The 18782-nt window shown below is 40.5% G+C and overlaps 1 protein-coding gene across 1 annotated transcript in view; it reads right to left on the bottom strand.

Moving 5' to 3' along the window:
* Window positions 1-569: 569 nt before the first annotated feature.
* PDZRN3 (PDZ domain containing ring finger 3) overlaps window positions 570-18782 on the bottom strand; it is a 397145-nt gene continuing 378932 nt past the window's right edge. Inside the window, exons 7-12 of the mRNA XM_068100558.2 lie at window positions 18135-18197; window positions 11655-11756; window positions 8197-8313; window positions 6337-6576; window positions 4928-5666; window positions 570-1948 (exon numbers count right to left, since the gene is read on the bottom strand). Of these exons, the coding sequence (XP_067956659.2) occupies window positions 1491-1948; window positions 4928-5666; window positions 6337-6576; window positions 8197-8313; window positions 11655-11756; window positions 18135-18197 (1719 nt within the window). The 3' untranslated portion in view covers window positions 570-1490. The remainder of the gene's footprint in view (window positions 1949-4927; window positions 5667-6336; window positions 6577-8196; window positions 8314-11654; window positions 11757-18134; window positions 18198-18782) is intronic.

The raw sequence follows: 18782 nt of genomic DNA, 5'->3' as shown, positions 1-18782 counted from the left end.
TCAAGTTATGGGTTCAGAAGTTTGAGAGGACCGGCCCAACTTTAAAAGAGAAACCGCCGGGAGCACCCAAATTAGTAAGAACGGCACAAAACATTGAGCGTTTAAGGGAGTCAGTTTTGAGAAGTCCGCATCGCTCCAGCCGAAAGCATGCATCAGCCTAAATAATTTCTCACACGCCACTACGCCGCATATTGCATAAGGATTTAAACTTTTATCCATATAAAATTCAAACTGTCCAGGAATTAAACCAAGATGATGAGATTGAATAATTTTTGTGAGGGAATGCTTGGCCATGTTGCAGAACATCATGAATAATTGGCGTCCAAGATTGGAGGAATGTGTCAGACGAAATGATGCGCATCTCCTCGTTGTTCTTTTTCCACAAATAAATGGCATGTTATGTACTCCACTTTCTTGTAAGAATTTATTTTGAAATACAACTTCTTATTACCTTTACCATATTTCTGGCTCACCCTATATATATATATATATATATATATATATATATATATATATATATATATATATATATATATATATATATATATACATACTCGTGTGTGTGTGTGTGTATATATATATATGTATATATATATATATATACATATATATACTCGTGTGTGTGTGTATATATATATAATTATATATATATATATATGTATATGTACACACACAGACACAGGGTGTCTCACTAAAATACAGACTTTATATATCGAAAACTATATTATCGTGTTATTCTGCACTGATTTTGGGTAACAGCTGCCTGATGACACACTAAAGTCAGCTGTTACTTACCATATTTGTAACACTCAACATCGCCCCTCTCTCTGCTATTTAATGATTATTTCTGAAATATTAAAGTCTGTATACATGCCACTGAGACAGTTTGTGTGTGTGTGTGTGTGTGTGTGTGTGTGTGTGTGTGTGTGTGTGTTTATGTGTATATTTTGCAGTGTTTAGAAAGATGCAGTATATATAAATATGATGGTACAAAATTTACTTAACTTACATGACAAACACACTTAATATCCTTGTGAATAAACCACCCATTAAAAATTCACAACACTTTCTAAGCAAATCGTACAAATAGAAGGCTCACTTTGCACCCAATACCCTGATTCCTGCTTTTAACACTGGAGTTGAAAACAGGAAAAAGTTTGCAGTTTGGTTGTTTCGTGAGAAGCATTAAGAGTGCAAACCCTTGGCTTGGAGCTCAAAATGGGACGATCCATCAAGAGTATGAGTCTTGTGAAAAAATGCAGTTACAAAATCTTGACATCAAATGCTGACTATAAGGCCAAAAAGAGTTTGGCGATCTCCAAATGCGATGCCAAGCATTGTGGCATAAAATGTCTAACAAACTCGTGATGTCCACTCTCACCGTGAAATTTTGTGAAAGTTCGTAAACTCACCGAGTAAGTAGTTTTTGTTTGTGTATGTGTGTGTGTGTGTGGCCCCTGATGGCAAAATCTGTAAAATCCGCTCGAAGGTCACACCGTTGTCACAGAAAGAAGGGAGTTATAAATGCGAGTGCCGTCAGGACTGCGGCTGCCGTGGGCTAGGAGCTCTTGGATAGTCATCCAATTGTCCAGTATCTTTTTGCTCCTCTTCTTCATCATCTTGCGATGGCTCAGCTCAATGATGTTGACCTCGCGCTGCTGGCCACTCCTGTTGCCACCACTACCGCCGTCTCCGCTGCCACCACCGCCTTCGGAAGCGCCACCGCTGCTGCTCCCACCGCCTCCGGCGCTGCCCTCATGCGGATTTTCTCGCAAACACTCGAGGCGACTCCTCTGCATGAACTCGCGGCGGCGGCGCTGTTCTCGTGCACGGCTCAAATGCTGCTTGCGTTGCTCCTTGGGCCAGTAGCGGCCCATTTTGAGCTCACTCAGGGCATCGTCGTCTGTTGTCATCCCACTCCTCTCCTCTTGGATCTTCATGGCACGCTCTGAGTATTGATCAAAATGGAAAGGGAGTGTTAGGTGATCTTTAGAATGCATTCTTGTCCATCAACTTAATTTAATGATATGCTTATCTCACAGGATAGCCTAGACCCGAGAGGTATGCACACTTGCCAATAGTTTATGTGGAAGCAGCCCTGTCTTGCCTTTGTGGGTCTCTGATTGGAGTTCTAAAACGTGTTATTCTTAATAAGCATTTCAACCCAAAAAGCCAAAGAACGACATAGCCAGACAACCACAAAGGCAAGACATGGTTGCTTTCACATAAATTATTTGGCTAGTATGATTGCCTAGGGGCATGCACACACCTCTCAGCTGTCTAGCCTGTATTTGAAGCCTGGCCTAGCTATAACCCGTCATCCTAGTGTGGACAGAGCTAGACATCAATGTATGGACGCTAAACTGGACGTCCCGACTGCAAGCATTAGCCTGTGGGTGTTGATGATCCCATGGTGTGTCCTTCACAAAGAATAGTGGAGCTATTGCTGGCACCCTGAAGAAATGACTAATTCTTCCCTCATTGACCGCTAGGAAGGCAATGGCAAACTACCCAGAATAACCCTGGCAAAGAAACAGCTTTGACAGCACCAACACTCAATAAAGAGTAGGGTACATCTCATTCTGCACAATGAAGTGCTCAAAATGTATTTTTCCTTACTTTTTCACTTTCATTACTCCCATCATTAAATGTCTGATCTTCAAATCTCCGAATCGCTGCATCCATCGCTTTTGTATGTGCGATAGTTTTCAAATTATGAGCTTGGAGCAATTTTATGCTTTATATGAAGTGATTTTCCATGATGGCCTCTCATGGACCAATTAAAGTATATAATCAGTATATGTCTTCTGATTTGAGGGTCAGAGCTGGTGTACTAAATAACCTGTGAAATATGGAGTGAAATCTGAAAATTAAAAAAAAAATACTGATTCTTATAACTAAGTACATATATGTGTATTTATTTAAGGGAGGCTGTCATACCTCCTGCTCTGCTGTCTTAAATCATACCCCCATAGGATAGCGTATCACTCTATTGGGACTTGCGATACTTGAAGGAAACCAAAATATTTGAACCATCTGTTTTTAAAATTCCCTCTAAATGACGGATCCAGATTGCGTCTATTTCAAAGTATTAAATAGGTGGGATTGGTGTCTCGGATCTGCCGAACATTTTTGGCCATTTGTACCAGAAGCATTCCTGACTGCAAGGCAATTCTGAGATTTTTAAAAGAGAGTAGGACATCCATATATTATTATGGATCACATAAAGGCTCCTTCATTCACTGCTGTTATGACTGGGCGTGTGACGTATATAGAGTTTGGCGGCTCTGAAAAGTCCATCAAACTTAAAAAAGAGAAAGATCCCTCCTTCTTCATATTCAGCTAAGCGATGGGTGAACTGTTTAGTTTGAGTGCTTGCTTAAGTGCTTACGCCAATTGGTGAGCACTCTTCAGGCTTCGATCTGTACAAGTTTCTATGGCGATACCGAGGCTCTTTCTCCATGGGGACATCCCCAGAGTTAGGAAGGCAAAATAAATTAGAGGATTATAATTTAGCGGTAAAGCAACAAGTGAACTATGAGTTCAAGAGAGAATTGAAAAATGGTTTCAGTGGCTACAAAGCAATGAATCCCCACACCATGGCAGGATGGCCGTGAGATATGCACACTCGCTCTAAGTTGTCTAGCCTGGGTTTGAATCCCGACCCAGCTATAAAATGTCATCCCGATGTTTCACAGGCAGGGTGATTCATCAATCATCATCAATTGAAATTGCCACAGGTGGACTTCAATCAAGGTGTAGAAACATCTCAAATATGATCAAGAGAAATGGGAGGCACCTGAGCTAAATTTCAAGTGTCATAGCAAAGGGTCTGAATACTTATGTCAATGTGATATTTGTTTTTTCTTTTTAATAAATTTGCAAAACTTTCTAAAATCCTGTTTTCTCTTTGTCATTATGGGGTATTGAGTGTAGATTGATGAGGGAAAAAATGAATTTAAACGATTTCAGCATAAGGCTGCAACATAACAAAATGTGAAAAAAGTGAAAGGGTCTGAATACTTTCTGAGTGCACTATATTGCCGGCATCCTGGCCAAAATTTAAAACTCTTGCCCTAACCTACACAATTGCATCAGCAGCACAGCCGCACCCTCCACCAAAAATGAATGATGCTACCTCGCAGCCTTGTGCTGTATATGAAACAACAATAATAATAATCTATATAATAATGTGCAAAAAGTGCACGGTTATCGGTTAACCAAAATAAACTCCTTCCCCACCGTCTTTCGCTCACCGCAACCTGTCTCAAAGAACCGGGGGGCTTGCCTGCTACGGAGCGCGATATTTCGATTTTCGTGTCCCAGTCATCATAGTCGGTGATCGACTGAAATCTGCTGTGATGATCTACTACAATTTACTACAAACACCGGCGCCTTATCGGAGCGGAAAGGGAGTATTTTTTTTCTCCCAGACAAGTTGTATAACTTCCGGGACATTGATTTATTATTTAGCGATAACATCCAGTTTTCAAGTTATTCTATCCAGCGGTTTATTCTATTCAGGTTTTCATACTGATTCTTCTATCTTTTCTTCTCCTATAAATTTCAAATTACTTTATTCAAAGCATCTAGGCTCATTGATTTTTCAACGGGTGTCTGCTGGTAACAATTACAACATCTCGGCTTGTTTTCACTCCACTGCAGGAGGAAGGCCTCAACTCGCACACTCGTCACACTTGCCAAGTGTGGTCCGGTGAGACAGCCATGTAGGGTAGATTATTTCTTTTCGATCAACAGTAGTATATAATCCTGTAATAACTTGGACAAATAAATTGCGAAGGACTTTATCGCCGGTTTAACACAAACAAATAAGCTAACCAACAAAGAAGAAGAAGCTTAACATTTTCTGCTGATAAAAATAAAACCTTTAACATTATTGCTCTAATGGTGCAGGTGGATGCATTACCTCGGAGTAGGCGATCCCGGACAGGCCGCTTGGTGATGTATCGTGACCCGTCGCTGCGAATCTTTACCTTCCACTCACTCCGCATCTCCATCCCATTGCCAGCAACTGGAAGAGTTCGCTCATTTCCTGCTGTGGTCAATAGGCTGTTTGTGCTCTGGGCATACTCCACAGCTGAGCGCTGCTGAACCAGCTGCATGTAGCTACGGTAGTGACGAGCATGCACTGGGATGTGCATATGGGGGTATGGTGACTGCCACGCACCCAATGTGGTATGGGGTTTTGCCACAGGTTCTACGCATTCTTTCTTACTATCCTCAGCGAACATCTCTCCATCTTCAATCATCTGCACAGAGTTCATGTTTGCATCTTGTCCTGGTTGCACGGATAAGGACAGGGGCAGCACTCGACTACAAACATCCAAGGGCAACAAGTGAGGAGATCTTGGACTGCTGCGGCAACTCTCCGCTGTGTTGTAGGCACTTGAAGTGTCTTTGTCAGAACGTTCAGCTTTGCTGGGCGTCGCAGTTGGAGTGCCGGGCCATTCTCCAGAAGGCCGGAATGCCCAGCCGTTACGACGGCCGACAAAGCTACGACACTCAAGCCGGAGACTCCGTAGTTCCTCACGCAAGAGCGACAGGTCCTGGTCACTGTCTCCTTTTAAAACGGCATTCTTTGTTGAAGAAATCCAAGGAAAGGCGTCTCCATTGGCTGGGCCTCGACATTTCATCTCCAGGAGAGTCTGCCGGATGAGAACGCAATATTGCCTAAGCACATACACCTGTAGATAGGTACAAATATCACCAGCATACAGTAGATCACCCAGTGCTCTGTCATTTTTAGATTATTCATCAGAAGCACATTATATAACACTGGTCCAACTGGTTGATGCAGAAGTAATGCATTTATCTTCGAGCCGTCAAGTCTGGGTCGACTCCCAACCTGACTATAAACTGTCAAATTGGTGCTTTAACGCAGTTACATCACAACGTTCACTGACCCTCAGATGGATGTTAAGATGGAGTTGGAGATTAGCTGGTGGACATTAAAGATTATAAAGCGTTTTTGGGGAAGAATGGGCGAGTTATCCCTGGCACACTTGCCATATTACAAATAATCGCACGAAATTACAGGTAGCAAACAGTTTGGTTTTCTTGGATATTCGTTGACACCAGGTGGTGACATTGCTTGCTGTCTCAGTGTCTTTGCTGTGCGGACTGCAACTCCCAGACTGTGAACAAGTTCATGCCGACAACTATTCACATGTCACATTTGAGCGAGCATCTTCAGCTACAAAGGGAAACTACAACCTCTACTAATGAATTTATCATCGGTAGGATCCTCAACATTAGGTAAACGGAAGGTTGACTATCAACGGTATATCTTGAAAAGAGGGACGATATTATATCAACCTGAAAGTGGCGACATTCTTCAACTGCAGTGTTCACCGCCGTCTTTATATTAATAGGGGTTGAGGGTTCATGATCACAGGAGTTGTCTTGATCTTTCTGCCACTGCATCACACCTCTTCCTTCTTCTCCTCCGTCTGAACTCTCCTCAAGCCGAGTGCTTTCATCCGTACGTCCGAGGCCACTATCCTTCTCCAGTTGGTTGGAAGAGCTCGTCACAGTATCTTCCTCTGGTTGTTTGTTCTGTAATGGTGAAAGTGGTATTGTGAAACAGTAGATTATTACTTGCAAATTCCAAGATTTTTCAAGTATATTGGTTCGTCTTGTGCGTTAGTCTGTCTGTCTGTCTGTCTGTCAATCGCCTACAGGTCACAATTTTAATCCGATCTTCACGAAACTACACCAGATGGTACAGTTCGTCATAAGGACAATTTCGACAATTGTCATTTTTCATCCGATTGACTTGAAAGTTGAACAGCATTTGCATAATGAGTCACTAAATTGGGAAACCAACTTTTGTGAGGTCAAAAGGCCAAATGTCATCTCAAGGTCAAACTTCTAAAATCATAAATATTCATCTGAAAAATCGTCACTTTTAATCCGATTAACCTGAAAATTGAAGAGCAATTGAACAGTACATCACGGAATTGGAAAATCAATTATTTTTGGGGCCAAAGGTCAACTCAAGGTCAAACTTCTAATATCATCAATTTTCATCGATAAAATCGTCAACTTTCATCTGATTGACTTGAAAGTTAAAGAGCAATTGCATTGTGCCTCATTGAATTGGGAAACCAACTATTTTTAAGGTCAAAAGGGCAAAGGTCAATGCAAGGTCAAACTTCTAAAATCATCAATTTTCATCAGAAAAATCATCACTTTTCATCAAATTAACCTGAAAATTAAAGAGCAATTGCACAGTACATCACGGAATTGGAAAACCAATTCTTTTTTGGGCCAAAGGTCAAAGGTCAACTCAAGGTCAAACTTCTAAAATCATCAATTTTCATCCGATTAACCTGGGGATGGAAGAAAATTGCATAGTGCATCATTGAATTGGAAAACCAACTATTTTTTGAGGTCAAAAGGTCAAAGTTCAACTCAAGGTCAAACTTCTAATATCATAAATTTTCATCTGAAAAATAATCCATTTTAATCAAATTGACCCAACCTTTGATTAAGACCGTCAATTTTAATCTTAATGAAATGGACAATTTGATGTATCCATGGCAACTTTTTTTTTGAAGAGGTGGATTTTGCAAGTAACGTGCTCTGTATGACGTCTTTCTTGTTATTTCTATTTATTATGCTGCATGTGGCTACTAGTTCCATCATTTCTGGAAGCGTAGCTAAGCTCTGTCCTCTGCTCTGCTTTGCTCTGCCCCTTCCTTGCCCCCTGTTACCAGTAAGCTGGTACTCATTTTGCCGACCTCGGAAGGATGACAGGCTGAGTCAACCAACCTAGTGTTATTTAATGGCACAACAGGGGCTCGAACTCAAGATACTAAGATCTTAAGACAGATATCTTAACCGTTAAGCCAACCAAAAATAATACACCTGATTCACCTGATTTTTGCAAGAGTGACTGTAAGCAATATATGGAATAACTCAGGGACACACTATGCCATGATTGGTAGAGAATTCCACCTCCATCCTATCAATAAATTGACATTGGATTTAAGCACCCAAATTATAACTAAGGTGTGTAGACATAGAGAGGCTGTTCAAAATGAATTTAATAAAATTGTTTCTCATGGCATTTGTCGGAAAGGGTAGAAAAATTTACGAAATAAAATAAGAAGTGAACATTTGCCAAAATAAACTTCTTTCTGTTGGAGATACACAAAACAATGTTGCCCATACCGTATCTAGTAAAGGTGTTGTCGATTGTAGGCTTTGGTCATGCTGCTTTTCTATCATGTCTACACAGAGGTCCTCAAGAAAGTCGTTGTGATCTTCATCAATCCAGCCCTCATCCAGCTGCGATCAAAAACAATCGGGATAGAGGCGAAAGGGAATAGGAGACTTTCGTTTTTGAAGTAGTTCAATATTGCAACAAGTGCCAAGCAATAGGGGGTTTCACATGCTACACCCTCAAGCAACAAACACAACCTCCTTCCCAAAACCTCCACCTCCCCATTCTCCCATGGGGCCTATACTATCCCTACCAAGTTTGGTCATGATCACTCAAACCGTTACAGACATCTAGGTCCCCCTATTCAGAATGCCCCCTAAATAAAAGAATATATAAAAGCTAATAACTTCATTTTTTTCACTAAAAACCCCCCACTTGGTTCCCATTATGTAAGCCACGTTTGGTTGCATTGCGGCCTATATGGCTGATGTTTACAAAAGCGAGAATTGCTTTGCAATACATGTCCCCTACCGATGTGATATTTTCTAAGAAAAATTGACGAAACACCCTGAAACTCGAACTTGTTCTGTAACTTACCATAACAAAGCCATGTACCAAGTTTCAGTTGAATATGTTGAAGGGTATGGGAAAAAAAAGTCTGAACAACCACAGGTGGGACGGACGGACAGACAGACCGAGAGCAAACCGAAAGTCCACTCCGGTGAAACCGGTAGGGAACTAATAATAAAGACCCGATTGTAGAAAACCTAAAATTACTACCCTCATATTTACTCTCCATCTTTCCTCGTTATCTGTGCTAAATTTGGCGATCAAGTAAGTTGTTAAAAAAAAACACCCCCTCCAAACCCACCAAAATTGCCCCCAGCCTCTCGACACTCCCCATGGGACAACCATTGTGTCTGGGAAGTTTGACGTTCCGACAATATTCTGTTCTCAAAATATACAATATGTCATTACAGCTACGGGAATGGACAAACAGAAAAATGGAGTGGCACAATAAGGGAAGCTTTGAGTTTGTATCAGCTTTGCCTGATGCGAGACTGGTTAGCATACGTACCGCACATAGACCAGCAAAATTCCTGATGGACAAGGGGAGCAGTTTCTCTTATTTTTAAACACAAAAATCTCGTGCTCTCTTTCATGTCCAAGCACTAAATAATATTATCCTTAGGTTCCCGATAGAAAGCAAACTATTGTTTACAATGAGGACACAAATCAAATAAGGGTGGTGCACCAAATAATTACATATTTACAATCCCAAATTAAAATTTGAAATTGTACCACCTTGGAATTATTCCTTTGCTGTACCCAACTTATAATAGTACGGAAGGTATTTGTCTGAAGTGTCATGGAATATGGCTCTCCCTGTAGACTGGTCCTGCTGTTTCCCCTCAGCCCCCTACAGCCCTTCGAGGAAGTGTAATGTAGGGCCTCCTGGCCATTGGCATTTTGTGACTGGAGGCTGAGTCTAAGGGTCTGCGTCATGCTCAATGCAGAGGTTCTGCCAAAACTTTTCACAAAACAAAACTAACAGCAATGGGTTTACAGTTGGGAGTGAGATTGGCGAAAAGTGGTGGAGGTGGTATGGAGAGGGTAGCTAGCGCACAGACAGAGAGTGGTGGTTTATCTCCCCCAAACTGCACAGTAACACTCTCATGATGTTTCATGAAATCCTGGCCTAAAATTACATCACTACATAGGTCAGGTAAGATGGAGAGTCGAAGATCACGGTATGTACAGCCCTTCAGCTCGAGGTTCACTAAACAATGTCCAGCTATTCGTCGTCTGCCTTGCAGTATTTTACTAACTACTCTGCTCTTGCTCCTCCTGCACTCGTCTCCCTGTCCAATCATTGCTGTCCAGGTTGCAAGATTTATATTATAATCCCTTTACCTTGTTACCTTTCTCAAATCTAAGCATAATGGTCGCCTTCATTCTTTCATGTACCCTCTCAAACTGTCTTACTGAGACTGTTGTCTCGAGCTCTTCCCTCCAAGATTTCACGTCAACTGTCCACTACCACCTCATGTACACTCCCATTCGTAAATCTGAGCTTGTGCTGCTATCCCTATGTCCCCCTTTCACACGCAACTCACCCCCAATCATGCTGTGGCACATCCAATGTTCTTGTCTTCATGTTATTCTTTTCCTCATCTTGAATTTATTGATAATTATCTTACATTAAGAGCATGTAAAGGTAAATCTTTTCATATTCCATCATAAAGTCTTTGCGTAAAAGACTGAACATGTGATTGTTGTGAATGAGATTTATTTATGTGACATCATGTGACACAGATGGGGTGCAAACCTCTGACAGAGAAAAATGCTGAAGAATTACACGTCCATTTCATTGTGGCCTAATTATGTCATGTTGCATTGTGGCAAATGTTTTCACATCAGGACCCAATGTGGAAATAACAATCTTGACATAGGGTATGTCCACCTGCGGCTGCAATCACCGCATTAAAGTCCAGGGAGTGTGTTTGCAGTACTCTGGGAAGTTTGAAACTGATTGCGTAGATGGGTCATGCAAATGTATGGGTAATGAGGGGGAGTCGTTTTCATGGGTCATCCACTTCCTGGAATATCTCGTGTTTATCCAGTGGCTTGATAACGTCTTCTGAGGTCATAAACAGTTACTCTCCTCATGTTAAAGAGCCTTGCAACATGGCTAATGGAAGACCTTATTTGAAGGTGTCCAATGATTCGATTCCTCTCACTTTCGGACACACGTCGCATTGTGATGGATTTTTAAATAATGTAATCAGTGTTTTTTGGATGATCCACACGCTGGTGTCTCGGAAAGACTGTTTCGAATCTGCTCAGAATGCCTCGTGTCGCTTCTAAAAAGCTACGGGTGTATGAGTTGCACGTGGTGAACTATTATTGCACGAAGCAATGAAATGACATGGAAACCTGCAATCAGGTGTTCTACACATCCCTCGTGCCAAAAAAGCACTTGCAATGAATGCTGGAACTGTTCTCCAACAATCACATTATCAATTCTACATATTCTTTTTTTATGGAGAGTATACTTTTTGGTTAGTCGATAATTTTCCATCAAGAGGATGCAAATATATAATTTAATAAATATTTTTGTGCACACTTTCTAGACTGAAATGAAAAAGCTATAAAGCGTGCCCATTTCCTATAAAAGGATTTGTACTGCCAAAATTTTAAGCTTGTTTATTAGCTAATTCATCCAACAGAATTTTATTCTCATAAAGATATTGACATTGCTGACTGAGAGATCAAAAACATTGATTAATATGAGGATCGATTTCTTCAAAAGACTGTTGATAGCATTTATTTCATTAGCAGTGTTGTGATTAATGTTTACAAAACAACAATCACCATTATTTGATTTTTTTTTCTACTTGTGTGTTAGGCCATATGGAAATAATTTGAGCCCATACATGAGATGCAGAAGGATTATCTTGCGCACCTGCATTTCTGAGTGAGCCAATAAAAGAGACACATGTTGGTTGTCCTCCTTGGTGAGTAATGCAACAGCTTTCTCCCTGTCCTGGATCTCCACACCATTTATCTGCCCATCACATGAACAGAGAGAGAATGTCAGGAAAATATGAGATTAAGATGAGTGAAGGGATGGAGAAAGATAAACTTTTGATAAATGAAATGAATTTGTTCGTTTCAGTTGAAAAGGTAGGCAAAAGGGAGTACATGAGCTGTGAAATTTTGTGTCACAAGACTCAGTCCATTACCACTCTCGACTCTATGATTTGTAAAATTGTTATGTTCTATTCTTTTTCTTTTCTTATGGCATAGCCCATCGGGCGAAGCCATCTAGAACAGTTTTTGTCCATCCGTATGTATGTCCCCTCAAATGTATACCAATCAGAGCTGAGGATATGGTCACATGACAGGGTGATGTGATTACGTCTGATGTCATCTGACTCTCCACATCGCTCCAAGATCATAATTTGAAAACTATAGCACATACAAAATTTACGATTACGGCGGCTGACTCTCCACATTCCGCCATTTTGATTTATATGCCGTTCATGCGGAACATCTCGTCGAACCTGTCATATATCACAATCGCCATGCTCTACCTTTATGTTTTTCATTCAGTGTGAAACACAAACAAACCGATTGTTAAAATGATCATGAAATATCGAAAGCATAGACGTTACGTCTCTTCCAACAATACGGTATGGTACGTATAGGCCTTAGGCATTATGACTCATCTTCGGACCGCTTCGGACAAATTAAGCCCAGGTTTCTTAATACAGTAGTGTGTCGTTTCAGTCGTATCGTTTTCGTAATAATAATAATTATAATAATAATATAGTATATATAACCATACCACTTTAGTCCCAATGTCGTGAATGGAAAGTTAATGGATTGAAGCGGTGTATGGTTCATGATCAATGATCTAAGCAGTGTTCGGCACCAATATTAATAACCGAGGAAGTAGGGAATTGGCCTCGGTTTTTAATGGTAATACTATTTTCGAAATAATGATAACGTAACGTTAGTATAATAGTAAATCTAATCGTAACACTAATCCCTTCGTAGTGACTGCAAACTTACTGGAAGTTAAAATATATCAGTTTTGTGTCCGTTACATCATTACGTCTATGATGTCATTACGACGGCTGAGTCCACTGACCAACATTTTAATTAACTGGTAGGCCAACACCCACTCACTACGGGAGGGGCAGGAAGGGTCAATCCTCTTTAGGGTATATAGATTACAGTAGATATATGGTCGGGTCTCAAGAACATTGGGTATGTGTTCATTTACCAAGTTTCTTGTGGAGAGATTGCCGAGTGGTTTAAGCATTCGAGCAAGCACTCCATTCAAAACCATTAAGGAACAGCTGCCTTGGCAAGCGCAAGCTAGCTGCTTGGTAAATGAGCACACCTCCAACTCTTGTGGGGTACATAGATCACAGTAGCTCTTCGCTCAGTTCTGTAAGTAAAACTTACCTCACGGATGTCGAGATTCCTCCAAATTTCTTTGTTTAATGTTATAAGCACCATCAGCGACTGTTAAAAAAGCTAATCATATGTGTTTGTGGTTTAGAATATTTTACAAGCCCGGCTACGCTGCTGTTACTAGTTAGACTTTTGGTCTTGTTTTTGTATGCAAGATGGAGGCTCGTGGTAGAGATAACATAAAACACAAAAAACATAAACGGACATATAAAACATATAATATAGGGAGTAGGAGACAAGACGGGGAGAGAGAGGGAAGCACACAAGCACAACAACAGTAGAGAACAGGGACGTCGGTAGATCTGTGGAGGGAAGAGGGCTGGGGGGAGGGGAGAAGGGGTACACGTTATAAAGCCAATGAACACTACTAGGAATTTCAGGAAAGAAGTTGGCGATTGAAAGAGGTGGATTTGGGGTGTATTATTGGGATAGAAGAGATCAAGGTTTTGGAAGGGGGAAGACAAGAGATGGTGGTGAACAGCTGTTTTAAAGACCTGGAGGGAGGAGTGGGATTGAAGAGAGTGAGGGAGTTTGTTCCAGAGGCGAGAGAGAAGAGGAATGAAGGAGTGAAGGTGAGCAGAGAGTCTTGATTTGGCAGTTTAACCATAAGAGGGTAGCTGGCAGATCTTTTGTGTCCTGCAGGAATATTTGTGGGAAAGAGCACAGACAGAGCTGGGGGAGCTAGGCTGGAGAGGAGTCGGTAGAAGACAGAAAGACCACTAACCAGCCTGCGGTGAGTGAGTGAAAGGCTCTCAGAATCAGCTTCATTGCGGGAGATACCAAACATGTTCTTGGACGAAAGTCTGGCGTTGGCTTAACAGTTAAGGTGGCTGGCTTAAGATGTTGGGGTCTTGAGTTTGAGCCTCTGTCGTGCTATTGAAATAACATCAGGTGGGTCGACTTAGCCTGTCATCCTTCCGAGCTCGGCAAAATGAGTACCAGATTACTGGGGTAATATACCGTTCGAGGATCCTGCATCGGAGTGGCAACCCGTCCAGAATTGTACTCTTCAGCCAATTTTTTAAACCAATCATTTTTTGGCCTCGGCACCCCCATGCACCTCACGGCTTGAAAGGAATGGCTGCTTATTTTAGAATGTATGGAAGAAATACACTTTGGTGCTTTGTCAACCACAAGTTGGTGATTCTGGATTATTCATAAAGTTAAGTCGACATGAAACTCTTACAAATTGAGCTGCAATTAAATTGGTCAATTCTTTTTTGTATACATGGTCCAGGCTCGTGGAAGAGCGAGCACACTGAACGGATCAGGACGTAACGGAAGGTTTAAAATTGTTGAAGGTTTAGAAAAAACTCCACCCACTACTTTGGCAGAATCCAGATTGCAATACAACTTGCAACTTGCAAGATTGCAATAACTACAGTATTGGAAAATCCAATTTTGATTTCAGTACCCCATGCAAGAGCTAATTATCAATAGCTTTGTAGTAATAAGACCAAACCTGGAATTTCACCTGAACGATGAAGCTGTGGGTTTATGGAAGATGCCAGGTACCTTCTTGAGGGTAATCCACAGATTCATTGCTTCTTGTCTAGACCCATAAAATTACATTAAAATATTGTTGTCGTCCTTTTGTAAGCTAGTGCCATATAATAAACGATACGTATATTTTGTTTGGTGTAGATTATTTAGCTATGATCAAGTGAATGAACCTCTACAGCACTCTGTTTAGATGAAACTCATTTACATTGATACCTTCCTGGACAGCACTGGCAGCAAACCAAGATTGACACACAAAAATAAATAAATCGAATGACATGCATTTTCTCTCCACAACTTCCATTCCACAAATAACGTCTCAATAACGGCCAGCCACTCAAAGTGGCAAAACTTCTCACTGATGATGGTGACCCTTGTTTTGCAACATCAATCTCTTTTCCGAATCATATGAATAATACATGAACTTGCGATTTCACAGGTTTCAAGGAGAACCTTTAAAATTAAAGCCAATGGGGTTGCTCGGTATCCGCCAGAGGAAGCAAGGCTAATTGTGATTATTTAACGAAGCTAGCTAGTGTCCTTAGACATGGAAAATATGTCACAGCAGTGTGTAGCTCTTGACCTTCTCTGTTTTATCGCTCCATATACAACCCTACCCCAAAGGTCGAGAATTGCCAGATTTTTCATCCAAAATGTTTAGGGTCATGGTTGGTTTATGGTGTATAAAGAATGTATAGTATTTAAGTATTTCTTTATTAATTTATATATTTTGTATATATTTTAAAGTATTTATTTATTACTTTTTAATTTATAAACTTATATTTATATATTTTACCACTGATGTCTATCCATGTATTGTGTTGAACAGATATATTACTGTACAAACAGATATAAATATTAAAATCAGGATAAATGTCACTTTTACATGCACATATACACTATAACCATACAATTAATGCTTCTGCAAGAAATAGTGTAAATGAAGTATGCATCCACTGTATTTCGTGAAATATATATTTCATCCAAAAGGAGTTTGTGCATTATTACCCTCGCCAGAGGAGAGGGTATTGCATTTGAGTCCGTTTGTCTGTTTGTTTGTTTGTCCGCACAGAATAAATATGATTTTCTCTGCAACCGTTTGTCCGATTGACATTAAATTTTCACCATAGGTGCAACTCCAACTGTGTAATTTTTTAATGATAATTATTACGCCATAGATCATGTGGTTCAGCCGCCATCTTGGAAAAACCGAAAACCTTTGCACTTCTATATCTCTGAAAGCGCTGAATAGAAAAAATTGAGACATCGCTCATTGTAAAGAACTCTCCATGGGGAATAAAATATGTTAATGATGATGTGTTCCATTATGACGTCATAATTCGACAAGTGCAACACTTCATCCGATCAAGATAAAATTTCTTGAGCATAATCTATGAATAAATTAGTTCGGAAAAATAATAATGATGACGTCATCAGTCACGTGGTTCGGCCGCCATATTTGTTTTAACACAAAAGCCTTAAAAACCACTGAAAATACATCCTGGTGAGGGTTTGCAATCTCTGATTGCTCTTTCTTGTTTACCTATTGCAATATGATTCCCTGGCACCCATTAATAAAAGAATAACTATGATAAGTGTGAGTTATTTACACACAGTGTTGATATACACAAATTGATTGTCATTTTCTGGAAATATCCTGGTCTCAGCACAAATGTAGCATAATATTGAGGTTGGAATCACCACCTTTGTGCACCATATGATAGCCGACTAGTGCAACGATTCATTGGGTCACCAAACTTTTAATAATTTTGAATCAACATTGCCATCTGCATCGCATTCCAATGGTAGTCACAAAATTGGCAAGAATCACAATTTGAGGCTCAGTGTATGAAGTGGGGCACATACTTGTCAACATACATCAGATAAGATTGCAAATGGTATTAAAATGTTGGGAAAGGTCTCCTGGGACAAATTAATTATTGATGAATGATGCTATTTGGGTGCATGATGTCTTTAAGTAATTAAATGTAAAACTATATGATTGAAAAAACCTCATTTTGAGCAGTTTGGGCACTTATTTCATATTTTAAAGTTCATTGTGGCCATTATATTTATCACTGGTGTATACATTTTATACTATTATTTGAGGAATTTAATGTCATTGCCAATAAGATACAAAGCTTTGGTGAAAATACTTGTGAACATTCTTTATACATCATAAACTCAATGACCCGATACATTTTGGATGGAAAATCTGGAATCTGAAACCTGCGAAATCTGAAACCTGCGACCTTAGGGGCAAGGTTGTATATTGAGTGATAAAACAGAGAAGGCCGAGAGTTACACACTGCTATCATACATTTTACATCTCGAGGGACCATAGTTTTGCTAAAAATCACAAATAGCCTTGCTCCATCTGATTGATACCGATGATGAGAATTTTGGGGCCTGGCTCACAAGGGCTATTTGGCTTGGCCTGTTCACAACTGCGTCTAAACATGTATCTCATGAGATACAATCCCAGGGCCAAGCTCCATGTATACTATTGTTGATTTGTCATTGTCTACTAATGTCCTTGTCATTTGAGTAAAAGTTGCCTTCCATTAGCCTTGTTCTGTAAGTAGTCAATGTATAAGCTTCTTATGTGCCTTTGATCAATTAAAAGGAAATTGCTTTTTAATAAGGAAAATAAAAGATTATGATCCTGTTTATTGAACATGTTTTGTGTATGTAAATGCATAGTCGAGGCTCGTAGAGCTAGTACTAGTACACTGAATGAATCAGGATGCAAACAGGACAAAATAAACAGTAGTGAGAGACAAGGGAAAACACCAACAGCAGAGCCGAACACCAAGACAGAGGGAGGTGGACAAACAATGGGTGTGGGGAGGAATGGGCGGCAGGAGAGGACGCATGGGGTGGAAAAGATGGACACAGAAGGAAACTCCCAGGAGGGAAAACTAGAAAAGGAGGAGGGATTGGGGTTGGGGTTAACAAGGGTAGAAAAGATCATGGCTTTGGATTGGGGATGATCTGAGATGGTGGTAAACATCTGTCTTGAAGACCTGGAGGGAAGAATGAGATTGATGAGGATGTGGAAGTTGAATCCACAGGAGGGAAAAAGAGGAACAAATGAGCGCAGGTGAGCAGTGATCCTGGCATTGTCTTCATTTGTGATTTTTAGCCACATGTGTTAGCATTGCAAACCTATAAGAGAGGCATTTCTAATGGAGGTCATGTTTATCTCGACTAACTTCAGAAATGTTTTATCCATGTGGGAAAAATCAAGATTCAAAATTAAAAATATATATTCCGCATAACGCCTCGTCAACGATTTTCTTTCTTTCATTGTGTGTCCCATGACGGGTATCCGTCGGTGTGGTGATGTAGATACAACCAGCCTGTAGGGGTATTTCATGGAGATTCAGGAAATGTGGAGGCCTCAGTATTTGACAATTCAATACAGTGGTAAATTCACATCATATAAGCTTTCATTTACCTGCATTATCCTGTCTCCTTCCCGGATGCGTCCATCTTTAGCAGCAATGCTGCTTGGGTCGATCTAGAGATGAGGCAAATCTAATAAGCATGATGATTGGATTGTATGTATTGAAGATGGGATGTTGGCAAAGTGATGATGCCGAGAGCACAAAGCCGTAAGAAGGTGATGATGCGGAGAGCACAAATGGTAGGTATGCCAGCAGTGAGTGATTAAATCAATCAGATACATTTCAGCAGGACAATATTGTACATCGGTGGACAAATTCAGGTGATCAGGACAATACCTAGTGATCTGTCTTTGTCTGTCCATTGACCGTAACCATTACTGTGACCATTGACGGGTTTCAACGAACATTGCCGGTGCCAATCTCCTCTTCGCTTGTGGCTTAGGAAACAGTTTGGAATATGGCTGGGACACCAGCAGATAGTTGTACATTTTTTTGAAAGGCACCACATGATCTTTTATGACCACCAATAAGTGCTCACAGACGAGACAGCTTGCTTACCGTCCCTCCATAAATGACGGTGTACGATAAGATATGCAAGGTGGTGCCGGCGAAGCATCAGGGAATTAGTTTAAAGACAGATAGAACTTGTTACGGAAACGAATCAACTTAAAGATGAATGCGCTACCTTAGAGCCATCC

The sequence above is a fragment of the Myxine glutinosa genome, chromosome 12 (assembly GCF_964187855.1).
Source record: "Myxine glutinosa chromosome 12, kmMyxGlut1.1, whole genome shotgun sequence".
In the NCBI taxonomy this organism is placed as follows: Eukaryota; Metazoa; Chordata; class Myxini; order Myxiniformes; family Myxinidae; genus Myxine; species Myxine glutinosa.
Note: the sequence above shows the minus strand (reverse complement) of the source record. Positions and strands in the feature narration are given on the sequence as shown.